Source organism: Nipponia nippon, unplaced genomic scaffold (genome assembly GCF_047370975.1).
Source record: "Nipponia nippon isolate SJK-2023a ecotype South Korea unplaced genomic scaffold, ASM4737097v1 scaffold_5, whole genome shotgun sequence".
Lineage (NCBI taxonomy): Eukaryota > Metazoa > Chordata > Aves > Pelecaniformes > Threskiornithidae > Nipponia > Nipponia nippon.
Window position 1 is genome coordinate 33,734,736 of NW_028262369.1, and position 27,584 is coordinate 33,762,319.

At 37.4% G+C, this 27,584-nt stretch overlaps 1 protein-coding gene across 3 annotated transcripts in view; it reads right to left on the reverse strand.

Annotated features, from left to right (window-relative positions):
• Positions 1 to 27,584, reverse strand: part of PIGK (phosphatidylinositol glycan anchor biosynthesis class K) — a 73,706-nt gene that overhangs the window by 24,676 nt on the left and 21,446 nt on the right. For all 3 annotated transcript variants that reach the window (XM_087731858.1, XM_087731855.1, XM_087731857.1), the window contains one exon: positions 1,004 to 1,079. In XM_087731858.1, coding sequence (XP_087587984.1) covers positions 1,004 to 1,079 — 76 coding nt within the window. The remainder of the gene's footprint in view (positions 1 to 1,003; positions 1,080 to 27,584) is intronic.

Genomic DNA, 27,584 nt, shown 5'->3' on the forward strand with positions numbered 1-27,584 from the left:
AAGAAGCTGGGAGGGGACACAGCTGGGACAGCTGACCCCAACTGACCAAAGGGATATGATGTCCATATGGTGTCACGCTCAGCATAGAAAGCTGGGGGAAGAAGGAAAGGGGGGGGATGTTTGGAGTTACGGCATTTTGTCTTCCCAAGTAACCTTTACGCGTGATGGAGCCCTGCTTTCCTAGGGATGGCTGAGCACCTGCCTGCCGGTGGGAAGTAGTGAATTAATTCTTTGTTTTGCTTTGCCTGCGTGCACACCTTTTGCTTTACTTATTAAACTGTCTTATCTCAACCCACGAGTTTTCTCACTTTCACTCTTTTGATTCTCTCCCCCATCCCACTGGGGGTGGGGAGTTAGCAAGCGGCTCTGTGGGGCTTAGTTGCTGGCTGGGCTTAAACCACGACACCACATCATCCCTCATTTGTTTACCTAAATCAATGGAAGAGTATTGATTTTAAATAAAGACACAGTTAGATGGCACAATCTAGGCAAAATCTCAGTCTATTTTTTTATTGTGCAAAACAAAAAGCAAACAAAAAACCCTGTGCAAAGCAGAAAGTATGATGACATTGCTATAGTTAGAAATAGTGCTAATTCTGAACTGTATTAGGAGGGGAGATTGTTTTCCCTACTCAACTCGTCATGACAATTATTCCACAATGATGATTTTATACTTTGGCTGCTTTTTCAGAAAGGGGAATATGATTTAGGTCAAGATGCAAATTCAAAGAAATTAATGGATTTTTTTTTTTTTAATATCACGAGACACACAACAATTTTAACAGCAACCTCTGAAGTGTCAACTGTGTCATACAGCAAGTATCTTTTCATTGCCATATTCAAAATAAGACTTCTATAATTTAATAGTTGTCATCTGAACAAGAGTAAGATGTTTTTACATACTTCCAGCATGAGAACATTGATTCTGTATGACCTAGAAAAGCAGATTTTATTGCAGATGATGTTTATTCTCAAAGAAAATCCTTAAAATAGAAAGACATACCTGGTGTATTATCTGAGCTACAGGAAGTTGTTCAGCATATTTTAGTGGTTCTGTTGCCAACTCATCCTTTGGAAGCCTGGGAAGAAAGGAAGTTAACATTTATCGATGTTAATACAACGTTTACCAAGTTAAATTACTGAAATTTAAGAGTTTCAGGTACATTTCTTTTAAATGTGTGGTATCTGGGAGATTATTTTGCTTAAAATGAAGAAAAAGTGTATTTTAAGACCTTAATAGAATGTATTTCTTAGAAAGCTGAACGAAAGAATAAATTTATAGTAAACAGGAATGTGTGTAACATTGTGGATTTTTTCCCTGACCAAAACATAAAACACAAATTCAGCAGCAGAAGCCTAAGAAAAGCTTTAAATTTAGTTTTAGACAATCAAAATGCTGGTGAAAGCTGGATTGAAATCCCCACAGGAAAAAAAGTCTTATGTGTTTACAGAGCAGATTCAGCACTGTTAACAATACAAGCTTCTTCACTCAATCCTGCCAACATAATTCAAATATGACCATCTCAAAAGGCAAGAGGGATTATTCACCATTTCCCATTTTTGCTGCAAGTGCATATCAGTGTTCAGCTGTAGTGGAAGTTCAACACCACAAACATTTGTACATTTGCCAGCACAGTAGCGTGCACTACTGGTTTCAAATAAGCCAAAGAACTAGCGTGAACAAAGAGAGTAGCATACTTCACAAAGAAAATGTATCATATCCCTTTAAACTTCAACTAAACTGTAGTTGCAACTGAAAATTCAAAATCCATAAGCAGTCTCTTAAAAGACTATTTAAATAATAGTAAATTAATATGAAAGCATATTTTAAACCCTTCAACCATACTGCTTGCTTCTACTGGAACTGCACAGCATGTGCTACATTTTCGAAGTATCATTCAAGGTTTTCATCAGTCATTCCTCAATCTTTCTGAAGAGTTCTGAATATAGGAATTTGAGTAATATGACAGGAAATTAAGGGGGAAAGGAAAAGATCCCTACAAAAACAAGGCCATTCTATAAAGTTAAAGCAGAATTACTTTCAGACAAAAACTGTGGCCAAGACATTATTTTCCAGGTTCAAATTACTACCTTATACCCATTCTAGTCAAAAATGATACATGCTTGCTGGGTTAATTTACCTGCAGACTGGCTGCCAAGTAGAAGACAGAAACTACAGGCTTAGACTCTGCACTGGGAGTTAACAGACAGTGGGAAAAGAGAGGACAATAAATGCACATCTCTTCCCTTTTCCATTTCCGAATTTATGTTGTGGTTTGGAATGCTTTTAAGCTCCAAATAAGAGCCCGAATACCCAGAAATCTGTAACGAACAGACTATGAGGAAGTATGAAAGTCTTACTGTATGAGAAATTTAAAAGCAGAGAACGAAAGAAATGTGGCAATATTTCAAAGATCAGAGTGACAGCCTGTCTAGAACTGCTTAATGTGCTTAAGAAAAATTAAGTAAGCAAGCTCTGAACTACTGAAACTGGTCTACTGAAACAGTTCATTTACTTAAACGTTTTTTAGAGGTTTTGGACTATTATGGCAATGATGAATTTGTACTCACAACATGAAATAGACTGCTGTTATAGTCCAACACAACCATCAAAGCTTAGAGTGGGCTCTGCAACTCCAGTGCGGTGAGCAGAAGGAACCTTTCCACTCATTTCCTCTCTACTTTCTATCATTTGCGGAGTCCTGACCGGTAAACATACCACTGTATATTTAGCTACCCACAGTCAGTGTGCATTTGAGATGACTTCTGTTCTACTGCGAGCCTGTTAACTCCCAACACCTTGATTTATGGTTACATAAATCCATTTCTTAGCCATAGTTCTAGATATGAAACCACTGTATACAGAACAAAATATTCATCAATATCTTGAACACTTATCTCTACAGTCTTTACAGAGACACTGCAAATCTGGAAAAAGAAAAAAAACAAAAAAACCCAAAAAAACCCCAAAAAAAACCCCAGTATCTCAAATCCCAAAATTAAATACTTGAAGCTGCAAGTAACAGCTACAATTACTATAAAATGAATGTTAGCAGGGAAAAAAAAAGGCTTGTCTGTTCTATCAAGGACTTTGTACATTTAGCAATGTTTTCTGTCTAGACAGAGTCAGCATTCCCTTGCCTAGTCAAACACACCCCTTGTCAACGGCAGAAAAAAAAAGACTTTTCTCCAAATGTCAAAGGATTAAAAAAGATAGAGAAAAATTATCAAGATAATTTTGAGCCTTAGGAAGCTTTACTAAAAAAATAGGGAGGGGAGAATAGTATAAACATGTGTTTTAAAGTAATCAGATTTAAATTGAAATTAGGCTGATAGGAGCCTTTCAACATCAAGAAAGACTATTTTTTAGTCTTTTCTAATTTACCTTCTGAAAAAAAAAATCAATTGAACTACACTACATTTTATATATATATATAAATTATAAGATATAGATTAGATAGGTGCACGTTATAATACATATACATACACGTGTCCACATATTTGTACCCACACTACAATATGTATACATGCATGCACACAGGTATTTTGGAAGAAAAGTTCAGAACTGTTCTCTCAAAATCTCTGCTTAAATGCCATGAACTTCTTGTATATGTACTCAGCAATGTACTAGCTGTCAAGTCTACAAAAGAGAGTTTTGATTTTTCTCTCCCACAGATAAGCCTCAACTGGATGAGCATGTATCTTGATCTTCTATATTAAACTGCATAAATTAAAGCATGGAAGCTCAAAACTCTTGACAAAAAAGCTGTATGAAATATTGCCCAACTATATGCTCTACCTGGAGCAAGTCATTAACTTGAGCTAGCAGGTATGATAAAACAGTGCATCAATAAACTTTGGGCATTTGAGGCTACTAAATAAAGTGCAAGAATAACTCCCAGTAAATGATCTTTGCAAACTTGACAATAATAGTGTAGTCTTCATTATTATTATACTGCAGTGCTATCATCTAAAGCCATTGCATGGCATTTTGTCAAGTGAAAGAACATACCACCTCCTCCTAATACCATACGCTCAGATCCGTCTAAGAAAAATGAACTGTGAGAAGGATATGCAGATTACTGAGCCAATCTAAAGCATTGGCAAGTTCTTACTGACCATGACTAATTTTTTTTTTTCCTAAATTCATAAGCATACATATGGCTTCACAAAGTTTTTTCTGAATGCTTTGTTCCCAGCTCTTTTCTGTTCTTTGATCAACTATCAGAATATTTCAACATATAGTTTTCTAGGGTTATTCTCATCCGCTTCTACTCACGGTTCTGAACCAAGAGTCAGATACGAACTGTTATTATATTCACTGTTCATAGCTATTTACCCATTGGAAAATTAAAAGCATCTAATACTAGTGACATTCTTTTTAGCTAAAAAAGGGAATTACCCCAGAAGTTGTGTTTTATTTTAAGCAAATAAAGTAAAAATTTTGTGAGAAAAAACACATTTTCTGCTTGATTTATCTGTTTAATTTTCCTATCAAGTGATGATACCTGTAACAGAAATTGAACTTTATGACAGAAGCAGCTTCCAGGTCTCAGTTTTCAAGTACTTCTATACAGTCAGTTTGAAAAATGCTTCAAAGTGCTTCACAATATCCAGCACACAAAGTCATACCAGTATAACTATGTCAGTTAGCAATACCACTTTCAGTATTGGTTTTAATAAATATAAGCAATATAGCCTCCTTTGATGAGAACTATATTACAATGAAGCTTCCACAGATCTCATTTTCATTTCTCAGAGCAAGCACCAGTTTACTGGTCTAAACATTTGTATAACAGGTATAAGGCAACTTCCTCTAAATTTCTTTTTGCTTCTTTTATCTTACCAGCAAAACCTGTCGTACAGTCATTCTTTCTAACAAAGGTGAAAAATGAATGATGCAAGAAGAAATTGCTATCCTGTAAGCAGCACAGAGGATGAAACTCTGCATATGAAAGGCTTCTATGAAACAGCATCCATCATGAAAGCTCTAAGAAGAGGAGTGAAGTCAAGACTTGTCTGTTCTGAGAAAAGGCCAGGAACAGCTATTGGAGCCTAAAATCTCCTGCAGGTGGGCACAGAGGCTATATTTTAAATAGTCTTTTAGATAAGAACAGAGACAGCTCGCTGCCAGTAAGATCAAGCAACATGACGTAGCTCACAATTACGTGGCTCAATTCTCTCCCCCAAAGCGGGGGCTGCATCCAAAACTGGCTACTCTAGGCACATGTTATGTCCTGAACCACGCGCAAACGATGTCCAGGAGAGCGCTAGCTGGTGTGAACCAAAATAGTATCAGGGACCATGCTAACAATTAAACATCACAGATGACTGCAAGACAGTACATGAGTCTGTCTAATTTCCAAGCACAGAAGCAGCCTCATATTTTATCTTTAAGAAAATTACATTGGTTAGCTTGGTCAGTTTTGCAAGTGGATCAAAGAAAAGCCACAATCAGGACAGTTAGTACCAAGGAGAAAAAAAAACTTGCTGCTAGCCATTTTTTACACTAGCCCTAAGATTAGTAGCCAGCTAACACTGGGTGTCTTGGGCTGGCAGAATTACCTGTAAAAGGCAATCCTCTTCTAAAAGGTGTAAGGGATAGGAAGGCCATAACTGGAGAGGAGAAAAAGGTCGGGACAGAAGAGGATGTTCTACTTCTTCCTCTTTTGCAGGGTGGAGGAAGAGAACAGGTCAGGAGACAGATCACCTCCATTACAATCATCCTGACCTTGCCTCTCCCTTTCACAGTGGGATGCAAGTAAATTGGTTACTACTCTCCTTCCAGAGAGAATTTCCAGATGCCTGGGGTGGCATTCACTTTGGCTCAAAACCAGCTATGTCGGGGGGGGGGAATATCTCAGTTGATGGAATTTGTGCTCAAATCATGTGTGGCAATTTGAGGCTGTAATTTCACAAAATGAGTTGGCCTCACTGTTTAGTTCATTTATATTTGACACTTAAACCTTTATAAAGGGCTGATTTGTTGTAATACAAATTTCCTTGTATGTTTAATTTCTTTCAAAACAATTCTATTACAAAAACAAAAGTCATTTTTCACGAATTAATTTTCCAGTAAGAAACGGTCCTTTCTGTCTCAATTGAGCATGACAACAGAGTGCTGCCAACAGTGCCAAAGTAAGCTAACACAGTGGCATATCAGCATACATGGCATCATGCCTGACAGCTGGTAATGCAAAGCATAAGGAGATCTTGATTTTCAGGGAGAAAACTAGGAAGAAACATAAAATCAGAAGAGAAGTGGGAAGCAGTAAGAGATAGCAGAAGAGGAGGATCTCAAAAAATTCAATTTAAAAGTTATTTTTATACTGCCACCGTGACTGCTCTTAGATGAAGGAAAGTAAGCATGAAACAGAAACTGTGGAAAGTGAATCTTAATCCAGTAAAATGTGTCAAGATATTTAGTGAAAAAATCTTATTTGTTATTTATATTTGCATGCTCAGTCTTATGGGAAAAATCCTGGGAGAGTCAACGTGTGCTAAAGAAAAATAAATCCCTAGCATCAAGAAGTGGCACATTTTGCCACAAATGCTAATCCAGCCTACGGTTTGCTACACAGACTAGCTACAGTGGCTTTAGGGCAGAAATATATTTTATCTCATGCAAGTATTACAAAAATACAGGAAAAAAAGAGCAGCATGTGATCACTAACTCGTTTGTTCATGGCAGAAATGGGCTGTTAAGACACTTCAAGAGAGAGAAAAGTCTAGATAACAGGACAAGCCATAAAACTTGGCTTTCTGGGCAAATATAAACATTCACTAATTATATGAGACAATAGGACGAGTGCCAATATTTCTTCCTTCCTATACAGTCTGTAGATTTGATGGTTTGGACAGCTCACACATTCTTTTCATGCATACGACCCCATGCGTAGGTAATACTGCACCTCTTTGAAACTATTGTTCCTTGATGATAAGTCTGAATATATAACCATCTCTCTTGGAAACCACACAAAATCGAAGTCAGGGTGTGAACAGGCTAAAGAGGAGGATATCAGAAACAAAAATACATCACAGAAAAAGGGGTTTGGGGATTACCATCTTTATTTGCTGTAGATGTACAAGACTCGCACTGCTCCTAAAGTGCAGCCTGGTTTGTTTAACAGATAACTTCTGAATAGTATGAATGAAAATACTGGACCCGATTGTCCCACTTCTAGAAGTGGCTCGAAAACAGAAATACTGAAATGGATCGGATTGTCAGTATGTGACCAAAGGATGCAAATAACACAGCAGTGGCCTAAATCAGACACCCCAGACTGAAAGGTTGAAATTATTAATCTAAACCTGTGTATAGCACTGATAGCTTTATTGACTGTAAATACATGAACACACTTGCATGTAGCAATAAAAAGAAAACAAAATGCCAGAGCTTTATGCGCCACATCAGAAAAAGTTATTAGGTTTCCTATTAAAGAGAGACTGAAATGGGCTATGGCAGGTTTGAGTGAATAGTTTTTAAAATTGGCCATTGAGAAATTTATCTACCATATCCATACTACAGAAGATTAAGAATTAGACCTTGGATTAATGCCAGGTACTTGATCTGTCTGCTAAACCCTACCATCACACATATTTAAGAACAGGGTATGTTTAAACAACAGAAGCACTAGTGTACATGGAAAATGCCAGTGCTTGAAAAGACGAGATCATGGTTAACTCTGCCCAAAAAGCGTGCTGATCAATCCTTTTCTTATCTTTTTAAGGGAATGCAAGATTTGCTTATAAGCATGTTTACCACATGGATAGTCACAAAGAGAAGCAAACACACAAAAGTATAATCATTCCAAGGAACTTCCTCACAACGTCTCCTTCATGGCATCAGTTTCTTCAGTCAAAGGGTCAAAACAAGTCTTTCAGCTACTTAAGAAAGCATTCAGTGTAGGCTTTGCTGCCACAACCTTTGCTCAGGTGAGTGTGGATGTCCCCCTCTAAAAACCTGATATACCTAATAATGCAAACAATTTCATTCACTACCGTAGCACTGAGCTTTGGTGAGCTGGACAGCTGGCAGCTTACTTTGGGTGACCTTGCAGGACTGTCTAGCAGAATACTAATGTGCATCTTTTGCAGTTGATTGCTGTGGAGTCTGAAAGTCAAGTCTTTGAATGGGTAAGCGATTAGTGCATATTCAAAGATGAGGAGAGGAGGGAGCTATCTCTACAGTGGAAATATGCCGGCACTTCACAAGTACAGCCAAGCACACCAAGCTTCTTTGGTCCACGAATGCTGTGACTTCCAGTTCATGATGCTTGCAGAACGTAATGCAGCAGGTACCATACTATCAAAGATGGCTTAAAAAAAATTGCACAAAAATGAACAATACAATATGGAGATGAAGGAAAAAAAATAAAATTGAAGGCAAAAATGACCGTTGATGCAATGAAAAACTAAATCAATGTTAGACACAGTCAGATTTATAATTATCTGAAGGAGGAAGCTACTGACTTGCATTGAAAACAAAAAAAATATTTTACTTCATTGTGCTGGCCTTTACAGAGATATTCATGTAGAATAAAGCAGCAAAGCATCTTATGGTTTAGAAATGCAAAATACTTTCTGTAATCTGTTCATTTCTTTTCAAATAAATGTGAAAGATTTTGACCCAAACTAGATGTACAGACTTATTCCTGGAGTTTAAAAAATACCTTAAGTCTCTGAATGCACACTGATTTCTGTTGGACCTGATCAAAAACAGGTCTGCTGGTGTTCCCAGAGTCTGCCAGACACATTGAGTTACAATCTGTTGCTTCATAAACGGGATAAAACTAGACTGTAACAAATGTTTCTTCTGCCTTTCTGTGATCCACACATAATTTCATATCTAAAGAATTTCAGGTGATTAACCTTTGTCAAGCCACATGTTCTTAAGCATCCCATGATCCTAAAAAGAGGTAATAGAAGCCTATAGTGTGTTTTAACACAGGTTGACCGATACTGTACCTCTGCTCTTTTCTAGCCAATGACTTTTGTCAAAATATGTTTAGTTGCTGAAGGGAGTCTCTGTTCTTCCTGCTCCTATTTTTATACTTAGGCAAGACACAGGAAAGGAATTAAAAAGAATATTAGCTTAAGTAAGCAGAACTGACTTTGCTGCTACTGGAAAACACATGACCTGTAGGGCTTAATTTTGTTATCTCAAATATCCCACATTTTAGGTAAATTAGAAAATCTCTTTTGAATTAATTCGAACTTCAACATGATGATGCTGCTGAAGCACAAAATGCTAATCAAAAATTAGAGATAAAAAGACCAGCTAAGTCTCTTCTCTATCACTGAAAATCACCATTTGAGTCCACAGCTAAAAGTAAGTACTCATTGCTTAATGCTAATTCATTCTCATAGGAGGCAGGGTTTTGGAGGAAAAAAAAGAGAGCAAGTGCCTCCATCAAATTTCCCAAACTCGGGGGATGTTTATACAGACAAGTCCAGCAATATCAGAGGACCTTCTACTGATAGTCCAAACCAGTCAGAAAAGCATATCACCCGCTTAGCTGAGCAAATATTCAATCTAGTTTGAAGTGCATATGTGCTGTATCTAGTAACTGGGGCTGCAAACTTCCCCCTTGGACTCGGTCCTTCCTAATTGTATGGCAAAATGTTTAAAAGAGTGGTTAAAAAACACAGGTTATTATCACTCTATGACTAGTCTGGAAACCTGTGACTGAATTTCACAGAAATCTCCAAGAAAAAGACCAAACCCTCCCCTGCCACCACATCACACATACAGCTTAAATACTACTACCAGTGCATGTTAGAATTATAAAGCAAGCTTGTTCATTTTTCATAACTGAAAGTTTATCAGCAGTGCCTAATCTTTACATAGACCAATTCAACATCACCTGCCACAGAAAGTCAGAAAAATCAGCAGGAAGATGTTTTTAAAACAAAGAATTAACATGCAAATGTGCCAGCATAGCAATTCCATTATTCAGTGGCTACAATTAGTCTTTATAGCGAAGTTCATATTTTGTTTAATACCACTGTTCCTTCCTGCGTATGTTCAAATTAAGCAATGTACCTGCATTTTGTTATATTGTTACACTTTTCAACAAGAACCTTCTAAAAACCCTGTAATACACATATTTTAAGTCCAATATTTCTACACCTACAGTACATATTTCTATTTTTTCAGTTCATGAGTCATGTAATGTACCATCCAGCTATAATTTCTCATGAGACTGTTTAGTTCACTGCAAGAATCTGTCAAAGTAGCAGTAACGTCGTCTTTTCTCTGCCCAGCACTCATCCTCACACGTTCTACTTTACCCCCTCCATTTCAAGCTTCCTACTTTACTTTTTTGCCCCTTTGCTCCAAGTCATCAATATAGGTAACTACACAGAATTACAGAAATGTTGTTTCTAAGGGACTTTTGGAGATCATCCAGTTCAACCTCCCAACATCAGAACAGGTCAGCCATGGCTTTGTCTAGCTGAGTCTTCAAAACCTCCACAACTTCTCTGTGTAACGTGCTTTAGTGCTACTTTACTCTCTTCGCAAAAACGTTTCTCCTAATGTACAACCTGAACCTCCAAGCCACAACCTACAGCCAATGTCCCTTGTTACCAAAAGAAGAGTTTACCATAACCATCTCCGTAACTGCATTTCAAACAGTTGCAGCCATCTTTTCAAGGCTAAGCAAGCCCAGATCTCTTAACGACCTCTCACAGGTTGTGTGCTCTAGGCCCTGACCATCTTGGCAACCCCTCTCCACTCTCTCAGCATCCTTCTTGAAGGGGAAGGCCAAGAGCCAGACACAGTATTTCAGGTGGGGCTTCACCAGCATCAGAAAGAAATAACAACAATATTGCTCAATCTGCTAATCATATTCCTCCTCATGCAGCTCAGCAGGCAGCTTGCTTTATTGATGATGATGGCACTCTTGGTTCATATTCAACCTGGTGTCCACCACTGCCTCCAGATCCTTTACAGCAGGGCTGCTAATCAGCCTGCCAGCTTCCAGCCCCACTGATATGAAATAGCAAGAAAAGACACCAATTGAACTGCTTTCTACAGGTGTATAAAAGAGCATATATTGTTACCAATAACAGACCCAGGTTTTCTTGAAAGAAACATGCTATACACCAGGCATTCAGAAAATTAATCATAAAAATTACAGTTCTGGGCTTTTGAGAAATGGTTTACTGTGCAACTAAGTCTCCACTGAACACTACATGTTGCATTCGATCTTTTTGGATACAACATGATCAGTAACACATTTCCATAAAGCAGACAACAAAGATACACCAAGGATTGCAAAACACTGTACCGCAAAACTTCACCAACTGCTTTCCCTTCTTTCACCACTACTGTTCCCCTCTGTAGCCAACGCTAAGAGTGGCCATGGCAGACAGAACCGAGTAGCATTCCAACCAGCTAGCAGTAAATGCTTTAGATCTCTTGTCAACACGTGCACCTATGTAACATTATATTGCTAAGCACATTAGGAGGGCTTTTCTTCACAGAAAGCTGCACAGAATGTATGTAGCTCTTAAGCTTTTTATCAGTCTTATCTTCTGGACCATGATTTTCTGTTATTTATAGATGACGTGCACTTTTTTGCCTGGATTCTGGTTTTGTTTGTTGTTGTTAATGGTGGATGAAACTTCAAGTTCAAAAACAAACACTTAGCTGTATTATATTCTCTGAGGCCAAGGTACTGCAGGTTACTGAGTCTGCTGATGCTGAACAATGAATCTATTAATGTTTGACCCTGTAAAGGAGTCACCCTTTTTCTTCATACTGGTATTTTATGGTCTGCCGTTCTGTTCTCACTTATTTCATAGTATTAGGACCAGAAAGGACTCATCTCCCATCCACCACAGACCACTGCATATTAACCAGAGTGCCCTATATTAAGTTCAGTGACTTTACAAACTTCACAGCCTTTAAGCCCGAATAATTTTAGTGGTCTGCTCCCAGGAACAGAAGCAGTGGCAGCAAGTCATACTTTTTCTGGGTCAAGCACATGGCACGCTGCTTGTCAAGCTCCCAGCAGGCATACAAACTTGGGAATTCCCCTGCCTTTCCAGCCAAGCCACTAGGTCTGAGGTCTGTGCTACAGAGAGAGGGACACTATCTGCTTTCACTCAATTCAATGCTGTAGTAGCTCCAGCACCTGCCAGCTATACCTGTACAAGACATACACCTAGATTTGCAAGTTATCCCTGGTTGCAAAGCCAGACAGGAGGCTGGACATGCCAGATTTCTTATGTTCCAAGGTCATTTCTAATCCAAATACCCAACACAAAATCTGGCATCTCAGACACCTGCCAAGTCCAGATTTCCCATTACCTCACCCTCTTCTTGCTGGGAAGGGACAGATGCAGTAGCTCTGAGCGTGCCACAAACTATCAGCCCCCTTTCTCTCTGTGGTCTCCAAGAGGCAAGGCTAAAGCAGGAACAGAAGCAGCTCTGAGGGCTACAGGCACATCCGCCCCCATCCTTCTTTCTCAGTTACCTTAAATTCTCTGTAGTGTTTTATTTGTCTTATTGCAATAGTAACGAGATAAAACGATTTAATACAAAAAAGCTTTTTTACAGAAGTTTCAATTTATTTCCATACCTATGTTGATACGAATTCTGCAACATAAAGCAAAAGCTACTTCTACGAAATGTGAAGTTCCCAAAAAATTAAGGACATTTTTCAAGAACACCTATATGGGTTGGACCTTGCACACAGTAAAAATAATTTATGAGTTATCAGAATTATTATGCTAACAAAAATGTCTAACAAAGACTAATATTAAAGTTATTTTTGAAAATGGGACTTTAACTTTTAAAATTAAACCTTCAGTATTCAGTCAGAACATGCCCAAACTTCAGTTGACCATGACTTTCTAAGCCTGTCTTATGGCAGTAGAGTATATACGTTAAAGGGGTTGATCTAGTTTTACTTTCCAAAACAAAAACAAAACACAAAAAAAATATCCACTTCACTCTTTTGTCAAGAGGATTGTTCATGTTATTTTTTTAAACAAATGTAAGGGTTTATATAAAAATTATTTGCAATTTTAACTAAGATTGAAGCCCTAGTATTATTAACATAATCTTGGTCTTTATCTCATTCCAGTGGTATGTTCTTCCATTATTTAAAAGCCATTTCCTGCAAATGTGTGCAATCTACAGAACATTGTATCAGTAAATCTGAATGTTAAGTTTGCATTATCAGTGGATACTACCAGCAAGAGACTGTGTAAAGCAGAAAACATCACAATGCCAACCTGTCACTCGGGTTTTAGAACTTCAGGCTCTCAATACACCTTATGTAAAAGAACAAAATCTCCAATACTGCTAAGGTCCTTCACAATCCTATATATAAATATACACGTGTGTGTGTGTGTGTGTGTATACACATATACATAAAAGGCAGCTATGGAACTAAAGCAAGAATTAAAAGTTTCTTGGTTCATTTAGTACAGATAATGTGGCCAGATTTCTCTTTTGCCACCTGCATACAGAATAACTAACAGTTATAGAAACAATGGAACAACTCCAATTGCACAGTAATATGTTCAAGAAAAAAAAAAATCCAAAGTGAGGGAAGCACAAAGACATGCAATAGCCAAAAGAAGATTTCTTTCTACAAAATTTTGCATGCTAAATATTATCAAATATATGAAGTCTAGTAAAGAGTTTACATTCTGTCCTGCACCTTTTAACTTTGTATTTTAAATGTTTTGTGAAAAACAAACTTGATTTCTAAATCATCTGTTTTCTTTCATGTTTTCATGAATGTTCAAGATCTGTGTCACCAAAACTGTTAAGAGTACTTTGAATGTAAGCACCACGGTAGCAGGTGCTTGTCTTTCTTGTGTATGTTCATTCCTCAGCTACAGTGGATTCTCATTCATCAGTGGGACTCTCACTCACTACTGCAATATAAGTAACCAAAACAATAGGCACCAATTTTTTGCAGCAGGAATATTAAAGTATTTTAGTATACATACTATGAAGCCCTTCTACTTTCCATCATCATATAATTCTACTCTGGTTTTGGAGTTAATGGTAACCAAAAGTATATGATGGCAATCAAGTATGTTGGTCCTCTACCCAAGGAAATTAAGAAAAAAAATATTTTCTTTCTGCATTTTAAGTCTAATACCTCTGCAGCAATTTTTCTATGTCTACCTTATAGAGGCTATACAGTCTAACAAATTCTTATTGTAAAACTCACAGTATGTGTTGACTATTTGTGGCTAGTATATGTATTCTTTAGGGCTGCTGGTCAACTGAGATTTCATGGGCACAGGCTTTTTATACTTTAATGTCTCCTTGACTTATTTCCTAAAAAAACACCAAAACAAAACAAAAAATAAAATCCTGCTTCTGCTGCATTTATCAAGATTAGGATGAATGCGGCAAACACACCCATCTCCACCGATGAATATGTAAGTTGCTTTGAAATGAAAAATTTCCATTTCAGTAAATAGCCTGCATTGTAAAATACTGAACTTTCACTAGAGAGCTGCTTAGTGACTGCAGTTATTGTCTTATTACAGAGTCCTGGACTGAAACTTGATAATATAGTACTTACTGATGCACTGTATTCATTGAGAGAGAAAGGCCTGAAAGACAGATATAGTGGGGGGAAACAGCAATAAGAACACCTGCTATCTCAAGCTGACTGCTAAGCAGCTGACAACATTTTCACTGCAGCACTTGCCCTTTAGCACAGGCAGAGGTTTCCTCAGTATCATGGCAGAACCGCAATGCCATTGCCTTCTCAAAAGAGTTGGCAGCCTGGGGTCAATTGGGAAGCCATACAAACTCTGGTAAAATATGATTTAAAACAAGAAAATGACAGTGCTGATGGCTCTCCGTAAGTGGAAAGCCCCAGGAATTTCTACTTACCTCAAGAATGTGGATTTTTGTTATTCAAATACTTTTGCTACTGATCTTACTGCTATAAAAAGATGTTGACCAACTATCGGCCACCTTTAGTAAACCCACCATTATGCAAGAGGTCTTTTCAATGGGGAGGAGGAAAAGAAAAAACAGTTTAAAAATGAGCTATTGAGAGATTATATAGTCTGAATTCAAGACAGCAGTATTCAAGACAATGGCCAATGCAACACAAACTGATAATGTTATATTATAATCACCTCCAGGAGTACAATGAGGGAGTTGTTCCAAGTTTGGGGTTTTGTTTTGTCATTTTCTGGTTTGTTTGTTTGTTTTTTTAAACAAAACATAATAGAACCACTGATCTATTAGACATACTACATCAACCCTTACAGACCAACCGCATACATTATATTTCAAAAATTATTTTCTACTGGAACCTTATTCACTCCATTTCTATCAGGACAGTAAATTGATGGTATACTATTGTAACTTACTGTTTGAAATCTGTTTTTCTCATAAATAAATGGTTTTAATTGTATGTACACAATACTGCTGTAATGGTAAGCAAATCCAGAGCGAAACTGGAAAAGGATAAACTGCAACAAGAGAGATCCTGAGAGAGAATTCTCCAAGCAGATGATAAGTCTGAAAATGCCTCAGTAAGCCCCTAGGAAGAATATTATTTCACAGCAGCCACTTCTGATAGCACAGCGAAGCACAGTGGAAGTCCTCTGCTACTTACTCTGTAAGCCACCACCCCAGCTATGAATACAGCATCGTGACACCAGCCTATACTGTAAGAAAGGCAGATATGCAAGACTAAGCAAAAACCAGAATGCACTTTTTTCTTGTATGTGGAAAGACCAGTCTAAGACAGAGTTATATTTTAAATTTTAATAATTATTGTATATAATCACGAATCAAAAAACAAAGACTATTTTAATTCAGTGAACGACACCCTTTCCCCAAATTTATTCATCTGGAGAGAACTACTTGGCAAGGTGATTTATTTGCTTGCACCACCTAGTGGGGTTTAGTTTAATCTACCAAAATAGTCAAGAGTTCAGTCGTGTTCCTACCTCCTGACATTAGTGACAGACCACATTTTCTCACAACGTGCTTAATATTTCAAGCCTGCACGACCCACTAACAGCACTACACTTCTAAGTTTCCACACAACTATGAAAACATAGCGAAAAAAAAAAGCTAGAAAACAACTCTTATTTTGCTTGTGTTAAACAAGTTCAGCAGGAACTTAACAGAGATGTAGAAAACTATTTCAGAATGTAACGTTTATGAGTTTCTACCTTGAAATACATGTCAACAGTACCTGTCAGGGCATACCATTCATAACCTCAATAGCCTTAACAGATTGTGTTGTGTGATATAACAAGGCCGCACACTGAGATTTGGAAGATTTCTACAGGGCTTTTGGATCAAACCTCTGGCAGAGGCAGGCACCTGGGGCAAAGGGCTCTGTGTGCAGGAAAGTGGGCTCAGCAAGGAGCACCGACCACCTGTGGTAAAGTCCAACTGCAGCAGGAGCGAGCACCTACACTGCTTCTGTTATAAAGGTTCCTGCTTGCTCCACTCCAGTTTGCGCTTCTACATTGGCTGCTTTATAATGCACTGCCCCAACACAAAACTTTACTACATCAAGGCCAGCCACACTGGAAAAGTCCTTTTCTCAGGTCAAACCCCAACCTGATACAGACAAGAATTCATTAAATGTTTAAATACAAGTCCTGAAAGGCATAGGTGAACTGACCTAGAATGCGTTTTTCTTGTAGTTCTTCCTAAAGAAAAATTTATATGCTGTAGTAAGAAGTCTCTTGCATTTAATCTGGAGCATAAATCATGCTATGGAGACACTATAGAATGTTTTTTTAGATGGGGCAATTAAATAAATAAGATATCAGTGCCAAAGCATTTCTAGATCTTCTACCTGTTTTCCAGAGTAAGGACCTTACGCACTTACAGAAATTCACACCGCCTTTCTTCTTTACAACATTATTTCACAATTTCAGCTTAATCAGTATCAGTTCTCACTGTAATGTAGACATATATTTGTAACTCTCATAACATCAGAGGAGAAGAAAATACTATGCCCACTTTACAATAAGGAACTCATCACAAGTTTTATTTGGATTCACAGGAAGACTTTGGGGAATAATGGCAAAACTTTTTACCCTTCTGTAAACTTCCATATGAGAAAAGAGGAGAAGAAAACATTTTCATTTCACAGTAGTTTATAAAATAACCAAAATCTGTTTTTTCAAAAACAATGCCTTCTTTTCCAGGAGAAACAGACACTAGTAGCAACTACACTGACATGTATGCAAAGCCCCAGGCTATGGTACTGTCTAGGACAGTTGGGTGCTATCTGATAGAATCATATTCTAACAATATCAGAGGATAACTGTGCCGCAACCAAGCGGACACCAACACAGTGCTTTGAAGAGAAGGCAAGAAGTGAGTCAGACTGTGTTTTAAAGAAAGGATAAGGTGTTTTTTGTTTCCTTTTTGGTACTCAAACTTTTAGACTGTTTCAATAATCATACAAAGCACACTTTCAGGATAAAACATTAAAGTGCATTTTTCATTTTCATAGTTTTCTTATTTGCTTAAGGTTTCAACATGGGCCGTTTTGCTCTATGAGGACTAAGATCAAATTTAAGACTTAATAGTTGCATAGGAAGTAGAAAAGAAAATGCTTGCAATCTTATCCCATTTGATGTTCACCCATATAAAAATCTAATTCTGCACAACTGTGAAGCAATATACAGGCAAAACACTAGACCTCCTACCCAATATCAAATCACTGCAGAATGCTGACTCCATTCAAAAAGACAAAAAAGTATCAAAGTTCAGCCTTTAAATTAATCACTGGTAGCAGAACATAGGTTCAGACACAAAGGCACAGGCAACTGACTGTTCATGTTATTTTACATAAACCTGTTATATACGGGCAACTCTCAATCCTAAACTTACCAATGCTGCTCTTTATTGAAATTTTGATGTCCAAGAATTTTAAAGTTGCCTTTGCCACTCCTGTACTGAAAGGAGTGCTATGCAGTCAGTCGACCCAACGTACCATCCCATGAAGAACTCGCAGTATTCCCACTGCGGGACTGCTTTTATTAGGAACTTTTGGTCACGTTTGTGTCATGAAAGGCATTTTCAGAGCCTATTCTACCACACAAGTTAAGACTGCAGCTACTCAGAAAACCATCTGCAGAGAATAAGAAGAAAAAAAAAAGAAAAAAAATCATAAAACTTTCACCCATTTTTCCCACCAAATTCACAAAAGTGTCACCTTAATAGGGTCTAACGGACGCCAGCACTAAAACTTCTTCATTAATAGTGGTCCTCATATTTTTATTTTAAAGCCAATCAGCTGCTTATCAGGGATTTCTAAGTGATAAAAGCTGAGTATTAATCATATTTGCTTTAAAATTTCATTTTTATTTTTTAATGCTTTATGAAATGGCCCTCATATTTCTCCTCTCTTTACTTAGCTTCTGTCTAAAGCACTGGTGGTTGCTATGGTAACTTTGGCTTTTTTCCCCACTGTTCATGCAGGTTTTCATCAAACCCAATGACTTTTTTTAATCTTGTCTGCTCTATAACAATAGTTCCTTGACTAAGGTGCTGCATAGTGTACCGGATGAGAATCCTGCTATTTCACAGTAGTAACTGGAAAAATGGTAAGTTTTGCTAAATTTTGAAAATTAGCAACTGAAGTGGGGTTTTTTGGTTTGTTTTTTAAATGTCTGAGTACATTTCTTGCTTTCTTTTAATCTGAACATTATTCAGATAAAATATACTAATTAATGCACCATTAAATGTAAGATAAACCAATATTTATAAACAGGAACACTTAAGGAACAAAAGACCTTATGCGGTAACTTGTTCTGAAAGAAAATTCATCACTATTTTTTCATGTAGACTAAGCAGGACACAACTAAACGAAATGAGAACTGAGTCATTTTCTGCAACCACTAAATGTGCTTAAACTCCACACTACCCCTGCAGATTAACATCAGTTCAAATCTCCCTGTCACAGAAAAAAATACTTCTGGTCACTTTAATAAGATATTTCTTAAGATTAGCACATAGTCTGTTATCAAGTTGGTCTATCACCTACACAAAACAATCTGCACATGCCGAGAAACAGATGAAGTACGTGCAAAGGCTTGAGCCATTTCCAAACACTCGTCACTAAGATTCTGTTTTTAAATCTATTTTTCCAGGAATATTCAAGTTTAGGGCTAAGTTCTTCAATGTGGGTTTGTTCTTGAAGTTTTTCTTTTCCTTGAATTAATGCAAAGAGAATGCTCTCTTGATGTTATCTACAGGACAATGTCATCTTTTTCTGCTCCAGATAGGAAGCACCTCTCATGAGTATCTACCACCTTACTCACAAGAAGTAACTCAAACACAGGGATTCAGTCAGACCGAGCTGATTAAACAATTACACGAAATTCATCCAACATACAGGACTGAGCATCAAAAACATAAATCCACACAAAGCTATTAGCGAGAAACAGGTTAACTACCTCACTCATTAAATAAGGTCCACAAGTAGCATTCCTGGACTAAAGTTTTACTCTAATATGGTTACCTGAATCTAGCCCCTAACTTTACTCTGGAATGTGTGCAGGCAGGGCTGTGCTGGAGACCATTTGGTCCAGTTCAATAGATTAGGCTATTGAAACAACCTCTGGTAAAATGAATTCACCTTTAATACTGTCATCCTCTTAAGCAGTATCAATAATATGAGCAAAAAATAGAAAGGATTTAAAAACTAGGAAAATCACTATTTCATAGAATTCAACCCTGAGAATGATTTTGCATTAGTTTGTTTGGGGAGGGGTTGCATTCAATATCCATTTGCCTCAACAATAACAATTCACCTTTTTGTCATATATTATGGATATGGAAATTTTCCCTAATTTCAGGTTTTATAACCAGAAACACATTATGTTTTTTGACTTGGGTAGACGACTAACATGTATATTGCTGCTATTTCTGATTATATTGATTTCCTGATTCCTTCCTCTCCTCCTAACTTTATTTTTTTCAATTCAGTTTTGAAAAGAAGCATACCTAAAAATTACTCTTTTAGTTTACAAGGACAATTACCAGTGAGAATAAATAATCTACAATTTGCTTCACTTCATTTCAGCAATTTTGTTTCTTTTCAAATTTCTGGTGAAGTTAGCTTTGTTATATAATTATTCTTTTGTACAATTCTGATTACATTTAGCAAAATAATCTGATTACTAGATCAGCACAGTAGGCAGAAAATGCATTAATACATTAATTATTCCCTGTTTCAATTTATATTACACTAGCTTTACTGAGAACTTCAGTTTGTTACGATGTGCAGGTTGCATATTCATTTGGCACATTAAAAGATGGTGGGATTTCCTCAGTAGGTGGGATTTCCTTTCTAATAATATCTATACCAGCCATAGTTTCTACAGCTTTCTCGTATGCTCGCAGCCAGATATAGGCAACAGTCGCATAGCAATTAGGTCTGTTCCATAGCTGCATTTTATAATATAATCACTGACATGTAAAATGAGCTTCCCCCTCCAGCCCCCCTTTTTTTCCCCAGCCTCAATGTGTCTTGTAAAGGACTTCATTTTACATCCAGAGAAAGAGGAAAGAAACAGTTAGAAACCAGTAACAAACAATTATCCAGGATATCTAAAAACTCATCTAAGTACCTCTCGGGTGATGTACTATCATAAATAAATTCCATGTCACACTACTAATCACTATTGTTCTAAGGCATCTCTTGCATCTATTATTACCAGCCATAAAACTCACATATGTGTACACAAAATTCAATACAGTGATAATCTTTTAAGAATTGCAGTGTAATTTTAAATGCTTTATATTTAGTATTAGATGAATTTAAGAACAGTCATAATTTGGCACGTAATTACCAAATGACTCATGTATACTCTCTCATGGTGTTAAAGAAATAATTATATTTGCGTAAAATCCTGATAGTGCAATATAATAAGAATTTTGTGACCAGTAATGGAAGCCCTCTGTTTGCTGAATATGTACGCCACCAGTACATTTTTTCCACGCTCTGTCACCAAACTGGAAGCACGTCCCTCTCCATAACCTTTCAACAGCCACCAGTGCTGCTGAAAGCATCCCCAAGAATGGCAACTGAGAAGGCTGTTTTCATGGTGCTTCTTACATGTTTGCTCATTAGTAACGGAACAGAAACACACATCACTTAAAATACAACAATTATTACTAGAAAATATTTAGAGCGACAACTGATGTAAACCACTTTTGAATCTATGGCATGAACAGTCTTCCTGCCACAGCTAGTGTAATACTTTCTCCTGTCCTTCCTAAATTACTTTATAAACCCACAGATTAATATGCAGTCTAATATTTTTCAATAGTGTCATTAGATTCACAAACCCTGTAGAAATATTCTGTTTTAAGGACAATTTTCCATCTAACCACATTTTTTGTTTGCATACTCAGCTTCCAGTTTTAAAACATTACAGCAGAGTGCAGATTTATCCATTTTACAGATACACCATATAATTTTTGGGAGACATTTGTAAAAGCTCCTAAGCATCTATTAAGACAGAAGTCAGCTCACAATATTTTGTAATAAAGTACCTATCAGTAAAAACTGTATCAGAGGGAAACCACACACAAAGGAAAAAGGAACTAGGGCACTCTATTTGACAGCTGAGGAAGAAACAGAGGTTACGTCCTCTATGGCTGAGATTTAGAGCAGTTTCACTTAGTGGCTGTTCTGCTCCAATTCCCCAGATAAAATTTAGACCTACAGCAAGCAGTCTTCATTCCTATTTTATTCCAGCAGGAAGTCATGGTTCAGACTCTTAAGTAACCAATAGAGAAAAAAAAAATACTAGTCAGTGGGGAACTATGAAGCTTAAATATTATGTTACAGTTAAATTGAGATAAATCTTACAGTAACTACAGGGTTCGTTCTATTCTCACAAACTAAAATGAGTCATAAATTGCTAAATATGTAGAGATGTAACTTTTGTCCTATTATTTCAAACAGAAAAATATTACTAAAATTTAGAGCAGCTGAAACATGCCTATGGCAACATCTCTCGCTTGCAGGTAACACAGGACCAGACATCATCCAGGAATACAAGTAACCCTTTCTGATTTTTATCTCATTTGAATTATTTAATACAATTGTAATATTATATGCACTATCTCACCTGTCAAATTTAAATAGCTACTGTGGAACTACAGGAAAAACATACTCTTATCTGCTTTTTTTGCAGAGTTTACACTTAAGTAATCTTTCCGATTGCATAGAAAATCCAACCATTCCTATCCTTCAGAGCGCTGTGCAGCCCAGGAGGAAATTCAGATGTATAATCTGCAAGCCAGATTTGTCCCTAGTTCAGGAAAGCTTCTGCCAGCAGAACTGTCGCCCCGGACAGCAGTTCCAGGAAGGCAGCCATGGGGAAAACATACTGGCACCAAGCAGAAAACATATTGGCACCAAGCAGCCCCAGCCCTCCTCTCCTTCTAAGAGCCCATATGGGGTCTGCGCAAACTGAAAAGCAAGTCGTGCAGTCCAGCAGGACGCCTTCAGCCACTCTGGCTAGCACGTCCTAGCCACAGATTAACTCTGCCCCCTCCATGATACAGTGCCCTCAGTGAGGAGCAGAAAGACCATCTGTTCTCTCCTTGCAGTTAATCTCCCTCCTAGCGAGGGCAGCAAGCTCTGCTGTGCCAGCAGACTACAAGTTATATAGACTAACAAACTACCTGGGACCAGCTATGATATGGATATGTCATGTGGGATACGCATTTTAGTGGCTTACTCCGACAGACAGTTTGGCTTTTCTAAGCAGAATAAATGGGCCAGCTTTGGCTTAAGAACGTGCAATTTCCCAGGCCTGCAAAACCACCTGCAGTAATGGTTAACTTCATGGGGGTACTCAGATTCTTAATGTTAAATACAAATTCAAACTTTTTGCATAGTAAGTACAAGAGGTAGCCCACTTCTACAAAGTACCCTTCCACACACCTGCTGAAGCTGTATGAATTCAAATGTCTGCCATTTATCATGAAAAACCAATAATCTAATAAACATTTTTTAAAATATTGAGATAAGAAACATTAAGAGTGAAAAGATACCATCAATCTAAAGATTATAGTCTGTTGAAGATGATTCTGAAGGATTAGCAGAGTTCTTCCTTATCCTTCAATCAGAGTGTCTAAAAATGTACCAATACATGGCCAGTATTATTCAGTCTTTTCCTCTGCATCTGGTGCCTGCAGAATCGATTTCTTTGTATTTTTTACACAACAATTACACAGAGAATTACACAGAAAATATCACTGTAAAATTAAAAATACAGCAACAGGAGGAAGGTGCAGCATTGTTAATTTTTTTCAGTTTCTGATCAACCTTCCCCTTAGTACTGGAACAAATTTGTATGTCGGCTAGACTTCAGCAACAGGGTTTTTTAACCAGTAGGAACAGAAACTTAAAATAGCTATCATACCATTCAAGGAACTTACGCTAAAGCAACTGTGAATACCAATACTCAACATTTATTCTTCCCTTCCCCACAGGAAAGGAAATCTTAGCCTCCACTGTGGTCTTCTCTTGGGAACTACTGGATTGAACTACTCAAGCCTGAACACTCGGCAGGGGTGGGAGGGAGATACACTCTCCCTCTCCAAATTTGCTTCAAAATCCTCATTCCTGCCAGTCACCAGAATGCTATTCAGGTAATGCTGTGCTCTCACTAATTCCGTATAGTATGTACAGTGTGACAGCGGAATTCCCTAAACAATACTGCTGGTTTCAATTGATATTTTTTGGAAGTCCAGTGATTTGAACCATTCCCACATCTATAAGAAACATAAATATAGTTTGGTTATATAAAAACCTAGTAATTTCAGTTTGCAATGAAAATATGTTTGTTCCATTTATGATATGAGAATATACTGCTTTCAGTGGTAATAAATTCTGGTGCTATATTACAAAATATGAACATGCCTCTACACATATACACACAGTAAGAACTTCCAGTTCATTTTGTGAAAGAGAAATCCTGCCTGTCTTTACGTTCCAAGTTAGATCTGACCTCTAGGCAGATGACTAAGGGGTTTCCAGGCTTTTTAGTTCTTTTTCAATGTTATGTAAAGTTATAGCCAATCTAGCCTTGCTTTTTTAACAGTAATTGGCACAACGGAGATGGGCTGTCACCATTCTATGAAAACTGAACATCCGCAGTTGCCACTATATTCCCTTGCAGCCCCAGGAACCTCTAAATAGTAACTGGAGCCAACTGAATTAAGTTTGCTAGGATCAAAAGACACTACAACATATCCAACTCCTGAATAGCTATTCCTCCAACTCCCTCTGTATCCCACTTTCCTCTTTTTTTCCTTTTCTGCTTCAGGGGATGCCAAAGACTCTATTGTGTTTCATTACTTTTTATTTGTTTCTCCTGGTATTTACCTTTCATGCAATCATGGTCTCCTGCCTGCAAAAATGCTGAATAAATCCCATTTTGCAGTAAGTTCTTTGTTTATAGAATTACTTTCTTTTCTTGGAAGATCAATCTTACCACACAGATAATATTCTGCTGTCCTACAAATTTCATACAATAATCTTAGCAGTAGCTTGGGCATTTTGGTAGACGTATTCAGCATCTGTTATTTCCCCTCCCACAGTTTCTATAGATTTCTGATACCCTTGACCAAGCACATAAAACAATCTCATTTTATAAAGTAATATTAAACAGCGTTCAGCAAGCCATCTGTAAATCCACTTCTTTGTGTGATCAGAATCGCCTTTTGTAATCACCTCGAGTTTTCTTTCCACCCTTTGATGCAATTGTGACTGCCTTGCTCTCCTGTTGCCAGAAATTCACACTAGTCTATTCAAAGAGCTAACCGGATAGAAAAGAGATGCCTAGCAATAATGCAATGCTTTGGTTTTTGGGGTTTTTTTTGTTTGCTTGTTTGTTTGAAGTTCAGCTCTTCTCTCACAACTCAAATTTCACTTTTTTGCTAAAGAACTAGGGCCCTTAGTATTCTCACTATGAAGCATAACTTCTCTGAGTGTAGTAGAGCCTTCAGAAATACGCAGTGCAGTGAAACATCTTACTATCTTCCAGACCATCATGCAGCTTACCGAAATCAACAATAGGTCTTCAAGGACTTGTATTTAAGTAATAAACTTAATAGCTCTACGACAAGAGCTTTGGTCCACCAAAAACCTGACTTGAGAAAAGTCTCTCCTATTGGGAGGGCTGGCAGATGCAGAGAGAGATCATTTTATGGTCTTTTAGCCATCAGTTATATAAATGCATTGTGAAGGCAGAACGCCCCTTTCTCACCCACAGCTTTGGACCAGACATGAACTTTCAGTGGCAGAAATCTCTAATCATCTGGAAGGTAATCCCTCAGGCACTCAAAAAACAAGTGTAAGCTTTTTCACAATATCAAAACAGGGAAAGACTAAGAGCATTTGCATATGCCTTAATACCATATCAGAAAAAACAGTAATGTTGCTTTAGCCCCAGAGACTTAATAGTTACGTGCCCAGGTTCATTCCTGGGGCATAAGGAATGCTAATGTACGCTTGGCCACTAAATTCCAAACACCTAACAGTCCCATAATCATGGCTTCAAGCTCCTTGTTTGCTCTTTGCCCCCAATTTTTCAACCTCCTAGGAATTTTCTTCTTAATCACACAAAAAGTGTATCCTAACAAACACCAACAGCAGCTCTGGTACTTTTGACGGGAAGTAAATAATAGTAACAGAATTTTACTGAAATTATCATGCTATCTCAAAGTGCTGAAAACATGCCAAAATTACATGAAAATGTTTCCTGGTCAGACTACAGCTGTTTGCATGGTCGTCTTGAGCAGCAGCATGCAGTACACAACTACAGAAGTACCTCTAAGAACAGACATGAATTTGTATTTAGCACCTGGACAGCAAAGCAAGAAGATCAAGCCAGGACCTCCATATAAAGAGCATTAGAAAGACTAACGAGCACTTCAGGAGACTAGAATTATAGAGCAGCCCACTCAACTGCAAAAATAATAGCAGGTAAAGATCACACAAGGGAGAAGAGGTGAAGAAGAAATAACGAGGTAAAATAAGAATGCTACATAGGAAAGGTGTAAAAAGGACTAGGTAAAGGAAAAATGAAATAAACAGCCTAGACTGAACACCCTATGATTTCTGCTATTCTCAGCTGTCTAGACGATGTCAAAATTTACTAGATTTACTTAAGACCTCCCTCTAAATCTGTCATGCAACAATTTGAGACATTACCTGTCCATTACCTAGTACTATTATGTGTATAAGTCAATTGGCATATGCAAGTCACTTATGAAGAACATGTAGCTTCTGGACTTGATTAAAAAGCTGAAGTTAACAAAAATATTTCCATTGACTTACACGTGCTTCACAGCACCTCTACAGACCAAGAAGTTTGTTTTGATGTCAATGCCTATTAAAATTATACATAAGAATAACTATACGTAGGTTCAGCAAAGTAGCGTTCTACTGAAAACAACGTAAAATGATAGAAGCACAACCTGGTACTAACAGTTGAAGATTTCTCATAGAAGAAATGCAGGATGCCACAAGAAACCCCACTAAAAGTTGGACGAAGAGGGAAAAAAAAATCATCCAACACCAAAGAAAATCTGATTCAAGAGCTATAGTTCTGCAACAAAACATATTTTCATACAAAAAAACAAAATCTGGCAAAAAGCATGGTCAGAAAAATCCTTTCAAATGACCAAAGAATATATTGTTCAAAGCTACTTTTTAAAATACCTTGCTAAACAGGGACTGTAATTACCAAGCATAACACTTGAGTGTATTTCAAGTCTTCCCAACATGATTTATACCTGCAGTTCCTTTTGATATTGTCAGTCATCCTTATTTATTTTATTTATTTTATACTGATGTCCTGTATAATTTCTCCTACTATAGCCCTCATATTAATTTTAGTTGCATTGCCTTGAAAAGTTCTTTTACACTAACAGGTATAGGAGCATATGTATACGTGCATATGTATATATCGATCTATCTCTAGGCAAGCAAAGAAAACCCAAACATATTTACAAAATACTTCAAGAAATATAGCAATAATATTTAACAGCAAGTACTAATTCACCCATCTTTTTTCATTACTTATAGGCTATTAAAACACACATGGATCAAAAAATCCACACTTACAAATTTATTCTGCTATAATGGTAAGACATTAGAGGAAAATATACTACATGTGCAACTGATGAGTGTGTTTCATGAAAAAAAAAAAAATTATGAAATCAATCTGAAAATGTTTCCAAAAAGCAATGCCACCTGGAATTAACAGCTTCATAATCCCACTGTCAATGCAATACAGATTACTAGAGGCCTGCTAATTTATAAATACTTTTTCTATTTGTACATTACTCTGAAACGGAAACACATCACATCTCCACAAGATTGCTGTCCATTGGGAAAAGTGGAAAATAAAAATCTGACATTATCCCCTCAAATTTACACCAAACAACAAAAAAAGTTCAACTCCTCCTTTCCTGCCCCATCCACAGTAATTTCAAGCTGATCACGTAAAGGGGGCTGAGGGGACGGGAACCACAGCCCCCCCCCCACCAGCAAGCCTCGGTTTCCACGCTATCGTTAAAA